General features: G+C 33.6%; 1 protein-coding gene across 1 annotated transcript in view; it reads left to right on the forward strand.

The window, feature by feature from the left end:
- The window catches only part of LOC144359564 (androglobin-like), a 35,156-nt gene extending 30,807 nt beyond the window's left edge, over positions 1-4,349 (forward strand). Inside the window, exons 20-23 of the mRNA XM_085505190.1 lie at positions 1,830-2,147; positions 2,335-2,654; positions 2,773-2,956; positions 4,108-4,349. Of these exons, the coding sequence (XP_085361316.1) occupies positions 1,830-2,147; positions 2,335-2,654; positions 2,773-2,956; positions 4,108-4,311 (1,026 nt within the window). The 3' untranslated portion in view covers positions 4,312-4,349. The remainder of the gene's footprint in view (positions 1-1,829; positions 2,148-2,334; positions 2,655-2,772; positions 2,957-4,107) is intronic.
- Positions 4,350-15,982: the final 11,633 nt, after the last annotated feature.

Consider the following 15,982-nt stretch of genomic DNA (forward strand, 5'->3'; position numbering starts at 1 on the left):
GAATGGCGGCTATTTTTGTGCTAAAAATCATCAAAATCAAGCATTTTTCGGCTGTTTGCAGATGGATTTTGTTCAAAATTGGTATATACATTAGACATTATATGACCTTGATGAACATCATTTTGTTTTTCAGATGAGATTCAAAATGACCGACTGGCGGCCATTTTGTTTTAATGAATGTGGTTCTAGTGCCATAACTCTGACCTGCTTTGACTGATTATGTTAAAATTTTAAATACTCATTATAGATCATGTCATAGATATACAGATATATTGATTTGACGATTCTATTAGAAATGGCCGAATGGTGGCCATTTTTGTGCTAAAAAATCATCAAAATCAAGCATTTGCCGGCTGTTTAGAGATGGATTTTGTTCAAACTTGGTATATACATTAGACATTATGAGACCTTGATGCAAATAATTTTGTTTTTCAGATTATATTCAAAATGGCCGACTGGCAGCCATTTTGTTTTAATGAATGTGGTTCTTGTGCCATACGTCTGACTTGCTTTCACTGATTATGTTCAAATTTTAAAAATTCATTATACATCATGTCATAGATAGTCAGATATATTGGTTTGATGATCCTATTCGAAATGGCCAAATGGTGGCCATTTTTGTGCTAAAAAATCATCAAATATCAAGCATTTCTGGCATTTGTGGATGGGTTTTGTTCAAACTTATAACATACATTAGACATTGCGGGTTCCTGATGCACATCATTTTATTTTTCAGATCAGATTCAAAATGGCTGTCTGGCGGCCATTTTGTTTTAATGAATGGGTTTCCAGACCCATATGTCTGACTTGTTTTGACTGATTATATTCAAATTTTATATATTTGTTATACATCATGTTATATACATACATGTATTCAAAATGGCTGATTTTGACTGCTGTAATATGGACAAGTACTTGTTTGACGATCAGATACAAATGTCAATCATTTTAATGTTAAAAAATCATATTCCTGACATGGTTATATTCCAGCTATATTACTATAAACAAAACTATATATCTTAAATTTGATGACTAACGGGGATTGTGCCATGCTTGGCTTGTTGTGACATGGGTGTACCTATATTTGGCATGTTGATATCAGGGCCAGAGTTACCCTTTATTGAATATTAAGAATTTACAATCATACATTCTCATACTTATTAAAAGTTGAACTTTTAAGCAAGGGAGTGTTCCTGAGATCATAAATCATGTGAATACATAAAAGCGATATTTTTCAAATTTGAATCTATTGTGTGGATATTCATAATTATGGTTATAGAACATCCTTTCAGAAACATCTTTTCATTGATGGATGATCACTTATCAAAACCATTCATTGAAGTTTTAAATTGTGCAACTTGAGTATTCAAAATGAAATGTCATCCTTATGCCTTTAGGGGTGGTGCAGGGCTCGAAATTAACAATTGTCTCTTTGCATGGGACAGCCATCAGTGAAAACTACATGTAGTTGGCCATTGGTACAACAATGACAATTTACAGTACATTTTTCCTGTTTCATTATTATTACCTATATTTTTGCTGAAGAAAAACATTTCCAAATAGTTTTGCATGTTTATCTGACACAGATTGAGTTGTATTATTATGACAGGTATTGTTAAAACAAGTAATAAAACAATAAATAATATTGTGAAACAAAATGTAGCATTTATTTTGTATGGACATTTTCATTATCAGATGGACAACCAGTTTTAATTTTGAGCCCTGTGGTGGTGGTGGAGGTGGGGACTATTAATTTGTGTTAAATGATTTGATCTAGTTCTTTGTGTTTTAGTTTGTTTTCATCAACATGTATGTTCTTCTTTGATCAGCCACACAAATACATCATCCAGGCCAAAGTCTTGAGGAAGAGTTGGCCTCTATCAGAAAGTAGCTGGGCCTTTGTACAAGTGCTGAAGGATCTTGAAAAGAGCGAGCTCAAAGCCATCAAAGATCGACCAACCTCAGCACCAAAAAGTGATAAAGCAGCTACCACAGTGCCGAAAGGTGGCGGCGGTGGAAAGAAAGGAAAAGATAAGGGTAAAGAAAAGGAACGGGATAAATTATCAACATCAAGACCTCCTTCTCAACAATTTGACATCTCAAAACCTAACTGGACTTTGAGGGTTGTATTAGACCAGACACCTACAGTGAGTGTTAACTAGAGATCATTTTCATTTCAACAGTCAAACATACTTTTGATGAAGTAATTATATTGTTATATGGTAATTAATTGATCAGAAAATAAAAAAAAATATGAAGTGAAATTATTTGTTACCTAGGTAAAATGTTTATTATTGTCTTTTTTTTCCTGAACACTTTTATTATATTTTACAGGAGGAAATTGAAATAAAAAAAGACACTGAAAGACAAGATGAAATCCGTGCAATGAAACAAGCATGGGAAGCAGCTGAACCTGGCCGAGCCCTGAAGGCACAGGCATCTAGGGCAAAGTTCCTAGCAGAACGTATGATAAAAACTCAGCCTGAAGATGACGAACCAACGGAGCCAACTGAGCCAACAATTGAAGGGCCACCGAAAACGCCTGCATCTGAAATTGACGAAAATCCAGCTGATGTGATACTATTAAATGAACCGCCTCCGCCTCCTGCACCTAAAGAAATTTTACAAGTCATTGACAAAACACCATTTATAAGGTGAGAGTTGCATGAACTTATGTCCTAGTGTTGAAGGGTGGTTAAACACTGGTTATGTTAACACCTGCCATTATATCACTTAGTTTTTATTCATTAATACATTCCCTATGATTGTCAGATCTACCGAAAGTGAACCAAGATTGCTTGATGATGAAGAAATGAACAGACAGCGCGCTGAACAAGAACAACTCATACAGCAGTACAAAGCATTCAGAGAAGAAGTACTTACCTGGAGAGAAGAGGACAGGAAGAGACGTAATTTAACAAAGGAGATGCAGATACAAGAGTGTGAAGAATTACAGGTATTGATAGCAAATCATTTTTTCAATTTTAAAACGGAAATGTCATGTAATGTTTAAGCAGTTTGCTTGTGATTGAACATCATGTGATCATTGTAATAAAAAAAAATGGGAACAAAATTGAAGTTATTGGAAAATTTTTCGAGAAACAAGAGTCCGAAAAATTTATATCATTGGAAAATGGCAAAAATTGTTTCCATGGTGAAATTATTTGTTCATATCTTTAGATGTTGGCATAGGATGGAAAAGTTATAACAGCGTCCGGATTACTATTATTAAAAGTTGTGAAATTTAAAACTTTCAGAAACCCAACGGTATTTCCAAATGTAATCAGGATGCTGTTTTTGTTGATTTAGCAAGCTTTTAGTATGATAATACTTTCTTATTTAATATAAAATTCTTCTCACAATGCATTGTACATATGTGAATGCTCAGTTGTGGACATTTTGAGTTGTATCACACATCTCAGGTTTTTTCATTAGTGTGATGATAGCAAGTTACGAAAATTGATGGAGATTGCAGAGACCCATAGATATTTCACTCATGCTAGAACTATTGCTCAAAATTGCACATAATGTTTTCAATAACTGTTACCAGTGACAAGTTACCTATTTAGTATGCATTTCAAGAAATCCCTTTGTGTGTATGCACAGTTTGAAATGGAACAATTTTGAATGCAATAGAACTCTCTCCTGCAAATAAACTATATTGTTTTGCAATAAACACGAGTTTAGTACCTGTATATAAATGTATTTTAGTAATATTTTGTAAAGAAATCACAGAAATAATTCATCTATTCGTAAACAGAAAATTGTTACCTCAATGATGACCTGCACGTTACTGACTTTAAAATGTTCCATCCAGATCGTGGCACCCTCTCATTCCAATCCCTCCCCTCAAGTTTAATTACCTACCTATCCACATATGTACTGATGTACATGTAGTTCTTAGTTTTGAACACCAATGTAATGCTAGTTAAATGATCAAGATTATGTCAACAAATACAAATATTGCATCATTAGTTGTAACATGTATGGTACATCTGTGAAACATGCCTCATTTGATTTAAAAATTTAGAACAATCTTGGGTCGTTAAGCAACTCCAACTTTTTGGTTTTCAGTCTCTTAAACATTAACACTTGATTCGATTGCAGGAGAAACTTGATAAAGCCAGAAAAGGAATCAACACACCAAGGGAAGAATTCCGACAGAAATTCCTGGAAGCTGAACGGAAACGACTAGAAGAGATCGCCTCCCAAGAAGCAGCACTGAAGGCAGAACAGGAAAAGAGTTCACCGTCACCTAAAGGACGAAAGAGTGCAAAGGGCAAAAAGAGTGCTGGAAAGAAGAAGAAATAAAGGATACAAATGAATATCAATGAATTTGAAATGAGGTCTTCCATCCAGTGTCTATTACCAAGCTTGTATATACTTTAAAACATGATCTTATACTTTCTGATTTTTTGATTAATGTAGAATACTGCCTCACATGTATATGATTTCTTTTTTCATCATCAGATTCAAAACCTCTTCGCCCTGAATGGGTTTTGGTGGAATCAACATCACGTCACAAAATATGTAAATAATATATACTTAAAATGTTCTCTTGTGCGTTGAAATGATTGGTTCACTTCTGTTAATAAATTTAATTAAATATAAAATTTAATTAGATATAAAAAGTCAATGTATATACATCTAATACATTTTTTTTTATGGCCACCTATGATTGTATTCGAATGAGTTTCTTATTAAACCCATTCAGTTGCAATAATATCTTTACCAAGTCCAGAAAAACGGAAAACCGAGTAAAGAATACATGACTTGTTGTGCTCATAATGGTGTCACTATGAGTATGTAGGTCATATCTGATCATGCTTTCTTCCTCTTGCTCCAAACTTGGTATTTTCTTTTTGGTTTTTGCACTTTTGTGTTTTGTACACCCTTTCATTTGTGGAATGTCACGATGATGTCCGCATGAATAAAAAACTGAAATGTTTTCATGTTTTATTAATAATGTGTTGCAGGTCAGCCGTCCATTGTACAGTTTTATTGTTGGATTGTGAATTTGATATTTTAACTGATGCCCTTTTTTTTAAATTGCTCCATTAATATGTACATTCGTCATGGTTTTTGTAAAAACAATATTATATGCAATGTATTACAACATTGTTTTTTAATATTTCTATTTTCAACAATTTGAATAAAGTGTTGATTTTAAGAACATTATTGGCAGTGTCATATTTTTACTGGTTAGTCTTTGTTTGACAAGCTCCTAAACAGGGACTTACATTTGTATGTTTTGGGTTCCGTCTTTTCATCTGTCCATACATGCTTGTGTGTATATGTCCATCCATTGTGCCTTGACCAGTTTTGTTCAAATTTGGTACAAAGATAAGGCATAATTTTTGTTTTTGGCTTTCCCGTAATGAAGTGTTATGGCAAAGTGTCTGTCATCCAACATTTTTTAAAACTACCAGCTCAATTGCTTTGATACCTTGTACATGCCTTGTATGACTTTTTTGTAGTTTTTGCGAATGCTGGCCATGTATTGGAAGCTTACCACTTGAATGTTCAAGTGTGTGATTAACTTGTGCGAATTGCTCGAAAAGAGCAGTAATTAAGTCATTAATTATATGGATTCAGTGTCATAGACTAGTTGCCCAGGCCATGGAGGTAAAAAGACCTCCATGCCCAGGCTATTTATCTTCATCTAAGAGTTCCATGCTATATTATTGTGCTGTCATAATCCCGGCAAGATAAGTATTTTTGGGCCACAGTATTTTCCGGCAGATCGATATCGAAGGAGGAGGGGGGGGGATGAGTTTGAGTTCTTATTAGTCTTAACATGAATTCTTTACCCTATATTATCAGTAATATGATGTCTGGGGTTGCGGCATGAATTATTTTCCACCAATTTTGTATAAGATATTGAGAAACATTACTGTTAATTATTAAACCTACATTCATGCCCCGAAAAGTGTCTGAATTTGTTGATAAAGTTTCTGGAGTATGTCCCCGGCACAGTGACCAGCATGTTTCAGCTCGTCCCAAACACAAATGAAACTAGTCCTATTTCGGTAACGGAAATCCAACAGGCCCAGGCAATTTCTTCTGACTCTGTCAAGTTCTCAAAAGTCCAAATTTTCAAAAAAAGCTGATACCATCTCAAAAACTATTCCTTCTAGGAATCGATTTGAAAATCATTTCACTAATCAGCAGCGTATTGCCTGTCAGTAGCCACTTAGAAGCTAAAATTCCCAGTAAAAAAAACTGACAGTGTTTTGGGAGGTGTTAACATCGCCAATATAAGTCTAAGATAATATAAGTTGCTAATAGACACAATGGCGATGTTGTGTAAACTTTCAATCATTAAAGAAATTTCAAAACAGACTTGCACTGCCGACTGCTGATTTTCTTGTATACTTCCCTCAGATTGATGAACTGTTCTCGACAATCTCACTGACCTTTTGTACCACCCAAACAGAGCATTCCGGTTATCACAGTAACACATTCATTTTAAGAACAGTCTGGAACACTTGCCGTTGTTATCTTGCAAACACAATTAGCCAACACACCTAAAACTGTCTCCATGGCAGCCTTGGTCGGTTGGTCTTTGTCAAGATGCAACCCACTTTTTGAGTGATATATCTTTCTCGCATATATTATTTCCATGGCAATCAGATCCAACTGTAATTGATTGGTCTTTCTCTGGTGAACACCTCATAGAGTTTTTGTTTGAAGACGCTTTTATAACTTTTTAACTTTTATAACAAACAAAACAATGCTGACAAAAACATAATCTTTTCTAGGCGGAGGTAATATTACAAATATGTAGGCAATAAATTAGTAGCTCACAATGGCATGGAAAGACAAGTGACCCATAAAATAAAGGAAAGCGAGCACTGTGGTTCTTTTCTCATAGAACGAATTGAATCTTTAGAATGAACAAATTAATCAGCTTCATTTGAGGTAACTGGGCTGAATACTGACACAGTGGCTAATATTATGGGATATACGTAAAGTCAAAATCTACTCACTGTTTGAAACATACTTGTGTTTTAGCAAACTACACATTACATGACCCCATAAAACAAGTGTTCCAATTGGTCAATCGAATTACTATTCACCATATTATATAAGTCGACCTGACATTGTTAACAATTTGTGAGGATAACAAAAAGATGTTGGTAAACTGATTACTATAGTGAGTATTATATCAATAATAACATTAATAATTATTATAATAGTGAAACTATATTCCTAAATATTTAATTGACAAATTACCTTGGTTATCCGATGTTGGTTTCATTGTGGAAAAGTGCATGTTATGGGTTGACGATGGTTCTGTCCATGTTTCTGTTGTAATTGCAGCATCTGTGCTTGATGTAACATTTTCCCGTGTTGACATTTGTTTTTCTGTAGGTCGATCGATATAACAACAATTTCATACTATCTCATATGAATGTCATATGGCGAAATCAACCAAAACATTGCTATCGAGTGGGCTTCTGGTGCAATCCCCAACATGAACGTTAATTAGGATAATCGATCATGCTTAGACCTTTCCTGGTAGCTTTATGATCCCAATTTAAGAACGTCACATATTAATTCGTCTACTTGTTAGCGTTATAAAATCGTATTACCAAGAATTATACTCGTCCCGTTACCCACCTGCTTCTGTCCCAAATCGATATACTATATAACCAACACCTACAAAAATGCATACTGCAGCAATAGAAATTACTCCAATAATGAATAGTTTTAACTTGGTAGTCATATTTACTGTTAGTCAATATGCGGTCCAAGGTAACTTGGTAACACAACATGTTCTAACTCGTATGTATTGTGATTTCATTTTATTTGAATGTGAATACAAAACAAGTTTTTTTTTTCAGGTAAAGGTGTACTCTGTTAAGCGAAACTAATGCATTATACTGTATTGCTACCGAGAAGCAGACCTTGCCCGCACCACCAGCAATCACAATACTTCCCCCTTTCTTTTCTTCTTTCCCCCCTGTTGTAGAGAAGTTTTTGCCCCAGCCTTTGTTACAGCCTGGCGGCACTTCACTATACATGTTCCAATTGTACGCAGACGCAATTATGTAGGTTACAAAGTTGTATATGTGTGTGAACAACTTGAGGATGCTACATAATAAAATGTAGGGGTCTGAGTTATCGGGTGATGTGTAATTATGCTAATTGTGAAGACCTGTATGTAGGTACTAATAAAAAACATTGATTTATGCATTAATTCTGGCTGGTTCAGATATAGACAACCATTTACAATGTTTATTTGAGAAACCTATTGTATGAATGATACAACTAGTACTATATGAAAAATGTTATTTTCTTCATTCAAACAAATGACAATTTACAATACGTGGTATACTCTCAGGGTCGTACACATTTTTACATTATGACTGGTTACAATTAACAGTAAACATTATTAAACTATATGTGCGTCATAAACTGTTTTTAAGACTTTTGGTTTTAGTCTTTTTAACACAATCAATGTAAATTGTAAATTTATGCACTTTTGCATAACAACTTCACATGTCAAGATTGTACTTCGTATACTTTTGATTATTGTAATAGTCAATAATAAAACATGCGTTACATTTTATATTAAAAAAGCATTTCAATATGAAATGCATATCATTTTGACCACTGAAATGTGCTTTAATATTAATTTAAAATGATGTAGTTTTGGGAGTTAATATAATGATTCGCAATAATTTTGTTAATTTAAATAGGATTTCGTAAATTTCAGAAACAAATTAAGGTAGCGGGACTATTATTTGCATGCTTGTTTTCATCTTCTAATTGTGACCAAATGACTACAAATAGACCCAGGAAAGTATATATTTTTAGAATCGCCAGACTTCAAGCTTTACAAAGGCGTGTTTGTCATGCCCGTATCTGCATTATATGCTGCGTTACTTAATCAAAAGTGAAAAATTACTTTTTTTGTAAAAAAAATAATTACGCATTTATGCTGGTGATAAGAAGTTTTTTTTTCAATTTTCCTAGTTGTTCAATAGTCTGGTAAATTGAATGTGTCTGGTCAGTTTTATTCAAGCAACGCGTTTTGAAAAGTAGTGTCCTGAATTTTAATTTCTGTTTTAGTCGCATTGCCCCCAACTCAAACCACAACACATTGGTAAATAATCCATGAAATAGTTTGTCTAGACACATTCAAGTTCCTCTCATTGTCACCTTAGAGCTGTGAAAATTTGGTGTTAATCCGACGAAATCGTTGATGAAGTCACAGCAAAGATTTTCAAGCTTGTTTATCGGCACAAGCGATTTGTTTTCACATCAAGGTCTGTTTTAACATGTTGTAGGGGCATTCAAATGTATAAGGCTATTGGAAACCAAAAAATAAAGGAATGGGGTAGCTATAATTCGATAAAATCGGCAGATGAAAACACCAAAATCAATGATTTTTTTTCAGTGGCTTTGTGACCTTGTGTCTGACACATTCATATGCAAATGCTAATCTGTGAAATAAACAGGGGCGGAGACAAACCACTCAAATGTTTGGAAACACTCATTGTGTGTCAGATAGCTACTGATGACACATCCTAACATTGCTTTATCTTGAGTTAATCTTTGAAACTTATAGGCACACAGATTAAACCTGTGTTGTTGATTTTGTAAAACACTACTGAAGCTGCCTTGCTTCCCTTCAGAAAATCTACATTTTAACCAACTTACATGACATTCTAGGTTACGTTGACTTTATCAGATGAAAGTTCATAGTGCATTTCATCAATTAGTAATAAATGTGAAAATCGTAATTTTCAACACAAATAATAGTCTCGCTACCTTAAAGCGAAACACTTTTTAGATAAAGTCAATGTCACTATCCATCACACTATCGAATCACCTAGTAGTTACTCTCACCATTCATGTCTTGTTAGCATGTTTGTCATTAATGCCTCGGTCACCAGGCCTGTCACTAGCTTTGACATTGGTACCCCTGCCACTATGTTTCCTGTTAATTTGAATAATCCACAACAGAGGAAGAGGAGGAAGAAAGCCACAGTCGCACTGGTGACCATGGTATATATGATAATACTACACGTACAGGAAAGGACAATGAAAATAGTTCACTAATAGCGCATGATTTAATATACGAACACATTGACATTAGCACTTAATAAGTCAAATAAATATCAGATAAAAATTAAACTATGTAAATATGCATTTCTACCTATTTCTTCGTTTTTAACCTATATTGTTATATAGTACGTGAGGAAACGGTAGGATTTTTGCAGAATTGGCTAGGGTATGTCACATTGAAATAAGATAGTGATATGTTAAATATATGTAAATTTCTTGTATATAGTTATGTTGAAGAACATAATATATGCATGTTCGGCATATGTATTTTGACACGTTTAAAACGTACGAGTTCTCTGTTTGTACAGTAATAAAATGAAAGTGCTCGTTATGGTAAGTTTTGGTACTGTTTTGAACATATATGACCTTTAACTCATTTTGTTGATAATCGGTATACTATATATTCATCCAATGTAAAAAAAAACAGCATTATAAAATGCACTTAAATTTGCATACACTCGGTATGTCTAGTATTACTCATTCCTGACGATGTTTACTTTTTATACTAAATATTGTGGAATGATTTTATTTGTGTTCACATCCACCTACAATTCGTGGCAAGAAACTGCAATATCATGTTCAGTACCCCGTTTAAAATTGATGTTGAAGTGACAAATTTGCATTATCTCATAATCTTGAAAAACAGAAAAGTACACACCGATACAATTGATTGTGAATTTGTTTTCTAAACTGGGGGGGGGGGTCTTCCACCATCTCAATGTATACGTAGGGCATCTATTCAAATCATTTGGTTTAACTGATGTGATATTATTGGCCAACCGATAGAAATTTTTGTATATATTTTTGTCACAGAACAATATCTCTAATGTGTTTACCGATTGCATTCAAACTTTTAACAGGAACAACGCATTTGCATGTCACACACGCATACATACATGCATCCATTTCATGTTCTATAAGATGTATTTCAAAGGTTATGTACAGGTGAGTAAGAATTACAAAGTTCACATGAAATGAGTATAAATATTTACTACAAACGGAGATACTATCGTGAAATGTACAAAGCCGAGTGAACCGACCAGTTACCAGCGCCTTGTCAATATAATAGCAATCTGGTTTCAAGAAATCAAAAATAACAATCTTTTCAAATAATTTAATTCATTGACGAAATCTGAATATTCAAGAGAATAATCTTAAATATTGCTCTGTATTTCTCGAGATTTATCTCTTTATTTAAAAAAAAGAAAAGAATATTGAACAAAAAAAAATATGTGTTACCCGTAACTTGAAGTTCGGTTAACTGTTATTAACAGTTCCGGTTACTAAATATGGACGTTTAACAAAAATAGAAATACGTGTTGCCCGTAACTCAAAGTTCGGTTAACTGTTATTAACAGTTCGAGTTCGTGGTTTCGCAAAAGTGTGCGTGGTTTGTGACAAATGGGCATGGTCATTTTTGTAACTCGATGTCCGTAACTCGAACAATTCAGCATCTGTCAAACAATCAACTTGTACGAACAGTTCGGTAGATTGCCTTGAAATAGTATTATAACAGAACAGACTGTGTTTCACTAGTGAGGAATATCCGAATGTACTAATATACATTGACGTACATATTGGGTAATATAAGTTATTGACAGTAATTATGAGTACCCTTGACTTTCTAAGCAGTATCCTGTATTTTCATAGTAGATGATTTTAAAGCGACAAAATTATTCCATGTTTTCCACATTATAGAATCGATTTCGTAATCCTCATTTGGATAGTAGATTCCATTCAAATGGGCCGATGAACATGAATTGAACCACCACGCACCATGGTATTCTTGAGCACAATTACTACTAGCACCAGCTATGGGATGAACGACATTGTCATTGTCTCTGTCATAAGTTGTAAATGGTTGACCATCAGCCTCAGTATTGTCATTCCATCTCATTGCATCACCAGCCGTACCTGAACAATTTCCCAAATGCAATATGTAGTTACTGTTTTCATCTTCCACACTGAGCGCATCATACTCAGCATAAGCAGTGTCTCCATCAAACTTTTCTAAGTCTATTCTCAACTTGTATGACGACTGGTTAGTCAAATGATACATGTTGTCATTACATATCCAGTATTCACCGTCGATGTTTCCAAATCCTACTTTATATTCGTCCCAGTTTCTGTAGAAGCCAGCATAACCACTTTGTCTACGTTGTATGACGGCCCATGCTCCAGACTCTGTCATTTCACAGTACATATCAAAGGGCTGTAACACTCCGATAGGTTGTATTTGATATACCCCACTATTGCCACCAACTAAATGTTGAACTGAGTCACAATCTAAGAACGCAATGAAAATATGGCTGTTAAGAGAAATTTACTAGTACCAATGCTGCATTGGATACTCGTGTGCAGTATCCTTACTCCGTGCTCCTTGTGTAAAAAGCTCATATTCAACAGTGTTATAGTCACACATAAAAATCTTATGTGAACATATAAATGTAACAGATGTGGGTTTGCACTTTTGTATCACGTTGGTTACCATATGCATGCAGATTAAAGTTCACCAAAGCTTTAACTCGAATCAAATTTATCAGATTGTATTGCAAGAATACTCAGCATTCATCTGATTAACTGTTTGCAAAAAGTCATGTAACAATTTCAATCAAAACCGGGCATTTAACGTCAAATAAAAATGTGCCAACATTGGTGTGCCACTAACTATTTTGCCGAATAGAGAGCTGTTATTTGTTGAGAAGGTATCTGTATCCAGTGTATTTTATTTTATTTTTTATTTTATTTTATTTTATTTTATTTTATTTTATTTTATTTTATTTTATTTTATTTTATTTTATTTTATTTTATTTTATTTTATTTTATTTTATTTTATTTTATTTTATTTTATTTTATTGTTTTGATTGGTGCATTATAGCACGCAAAGGTGACAGTGCTATACGCCAAATTTGATTGAAGTAATTTATTAACTATCCACAGCCCGTATCCAATTCTTCTGGGAATAACCTGGTCCCTAATCGTTGTGTGCACACTGGACTATTTGATAGTACATCCGGTATTGTATGTTATTTACGATTTCATCTCTAAAAAAAAACAATTACAATGCGACTTTGTATTCAATTATGATTATATGTCTTCACACATGTTGATTTCAATATACTCGTTTTCGAGTTTTTCATTATTTGAAACTGTTGAACGATTGTTTTCTATAAACCCCCAATGACCACACCGTGGTTTGATGAATTATTTGATCATATTCAGCAGAAGGCAAGAATTCACACATGAATAATCATTTTGGATTTTGGAATAGAATTAGACGTCACTTTCGACAGGAACATTAATGTGACTGATCATTTTATCTAGTAAAATGACACTAGTAATTTCTAAAATTCGTTACCGTTGTAAATGGAACATGATCAGTGTTTCAGTATCGGCACATTTACATGCGAAAATTAAGTGAGTAAATTCATATGAAGCGTAAATTCTGAACTGCTATGAAAAATGTATAATATTCAATGTTACCATATAGACTAATCTAAGTCCATTTTTATAAATAAAAATCGTCTAGTTTATATAAGGGTAACTAGACAAATCATTACATGTTGTAGTTTAACTAATCTATTATCAATTCGATAATTCAGAACCACGCAATGCAATATAATAAAATACAAGAAAAAATGAGCTATTATAATACATACGGCACAAATAGTTTGGCTGACACCGTTAACTTCCTATATTCAAACAACTCTAGACGTATTATAATATCTGACCATGTGGAGTTTGAAATACTGTCACGTTGTGTGTGTAACACTCAAATGTGACGTCATATACAAGCATTATTGTTATTTACAATAGTTTAAATAATTTAATATACTAGTAATTGATTCCATATTACAATAGGAACCGAAACTACCAACACATGATTACCCTATGACAGATGGCTCATAATAAAATTATTTCTTGTTATTCCAAATTTTACTAATCGAATTTTACTATTTGAACTGATTACAGGATGATAAATTTCAAAATAAAAATGTACAATACAAACCAAATTAACCTCCCACATCATTGCAAACTTGTGCTTTCCAATTATAACAATACTAACTTGAATACCCCATCAGCACGAACGCAATCAAATAAAATTGCGGAACATTAATAACATTTAAACCGAAGTATTATCAATAGTGTGAATATATAACTATTAAATAAAGAAAACAACTTAAAAAGTGTGAAGTGCAAGGAATAAGGGAAACCTGGAGAATCAAGAAAATGTCGGTGTACTTGATTGGAGCAACAAATGCCCAGTATAGGTATTGACCAGCTTTAAACATTGATTGTGAAATCACTAGCCAAAATATTGCTATGTGTTTTAAAAATAAAGTACACTTCACATACAATTATAATTGTTTCACCAACTGAAAAATGTCGTTTACGATCAAATCCTGTTTAACTAACTGTATACACTTTCAATATGTACCAATCTCTCAAATAAGTTCTTTAGGAAAGGCATACCCAAAGAGTTTAAAGTCCATTTTATATAATTCATAAAGTTTAATTATATCCTCTGTTGGGATTTGTGAAAAATACTTAAAATACACATTTTCGTCAGAACTATTAGTAGCGTGATAACTATATTCCGGGAAATTGACATTAGTAACACCAATGGAATGAAGTAGATAGTTTGATTCTTCGACAATATTTTCAACATGGCCAATAAAATCATAAGAATGTTCACATACTGAACACAGTTTATGCTGATAGTCCCAATGCTCATTGAAGCCAGACGTCTTTTTAGAACTCAACACAAATTGAACAAATTCGTAAAATGTGACACTTTTCCCACTATTTATGATTGGCGTTGACGCATTTTTACGAAATTTGGAGAGTATTTCTACTCCTATTCTTTTCTCCATTGCATGCCTGTCAGGGTTTTCCAATTTACTCCTGTATGCAGATAACAATCTTTGAAACGGATGACGTACAAATAAAAACGAAATGCAACGTCTTTTATCGATGTCCGCTAGCGAAATACGTGGATATGCATTTCGGCCGACATTGACGTGGTGAACATCTTTAAGATTGTCAACAGCCCCTTTCAAAACTAGCAAAATTCGTCTCCAATTTGTAGTACCAGCTTTAGGAATGCGGCAGTATGCAAATTGATATTCGTCGTTGTATACCAATTGAGGACTTGTATGTGATATGTGGTAATCGGTGGCACCTGGCTTTATATCAGCGCATACTCGCTGGATGAGCTCTTTGCGATTTCGCTGAATTTCGTCCATTTTCTGGTTCTGTGTATTTAAGATAATAATGATGTAATGTTAATCATGTTGACCACAGACAAATTTTGTACTTTGCATAATTACTGAGTAATTAAGCTTCCACATTATACACAGTTAATTTCATCTTCCAACAATAATTATAAATACATGCAAGACACTAACTATATCTTTTTGGAAATATAGTATATATCGAAAAAAAATAAGTACACTGAATACAAATAACACACCGTTACACGAAGATTTATGCTTGGTGATCTGTTTTTCGCAGTATCTGTTTGTACTTGTGGAACACGGCCAATCTTCGCGAAGTCGCTCACAGCTGAAAGACCCCGAGAACTGTCGTTTAATGTTAAACATACAATCGTTAAAGTAATTCATTGTCTCATAATACTGATATATTAATGACGCCATACATCAAATGCTACTATATTGGTATTTGTGATTTTTTCCACAACTTTTTCTCATTTGTGTTAGAAATGATCATTGAAAAGATTTCAATAGTAAGTTTCATTTCGTGATGAAATGAATATTTCAGGATTGTTTACAGGCGAAAAAATGTATGCCGAATTAATTCAAATGAACGTTTTCATACTAGTTTATTATTGAGCTAGATACGTGTATCCATATAGTTACCTAGAAATTCATAACCGAGATACACT

Source organism: Saccoglossus kowalevskii, chromosome 11, assembly GCF_978046115.1.
Source record: "Saccoglossus kowalevskii chromosome 11, keSacKowa6.1, whole genome shotgun sequence".
NCBI classification, from domain to species: Eukaryota; Metazoa; Hemichordata; class Enteropneusta; family Harrimaniidae; genus Saccoglossus; species Saccoglossus kowalevskii.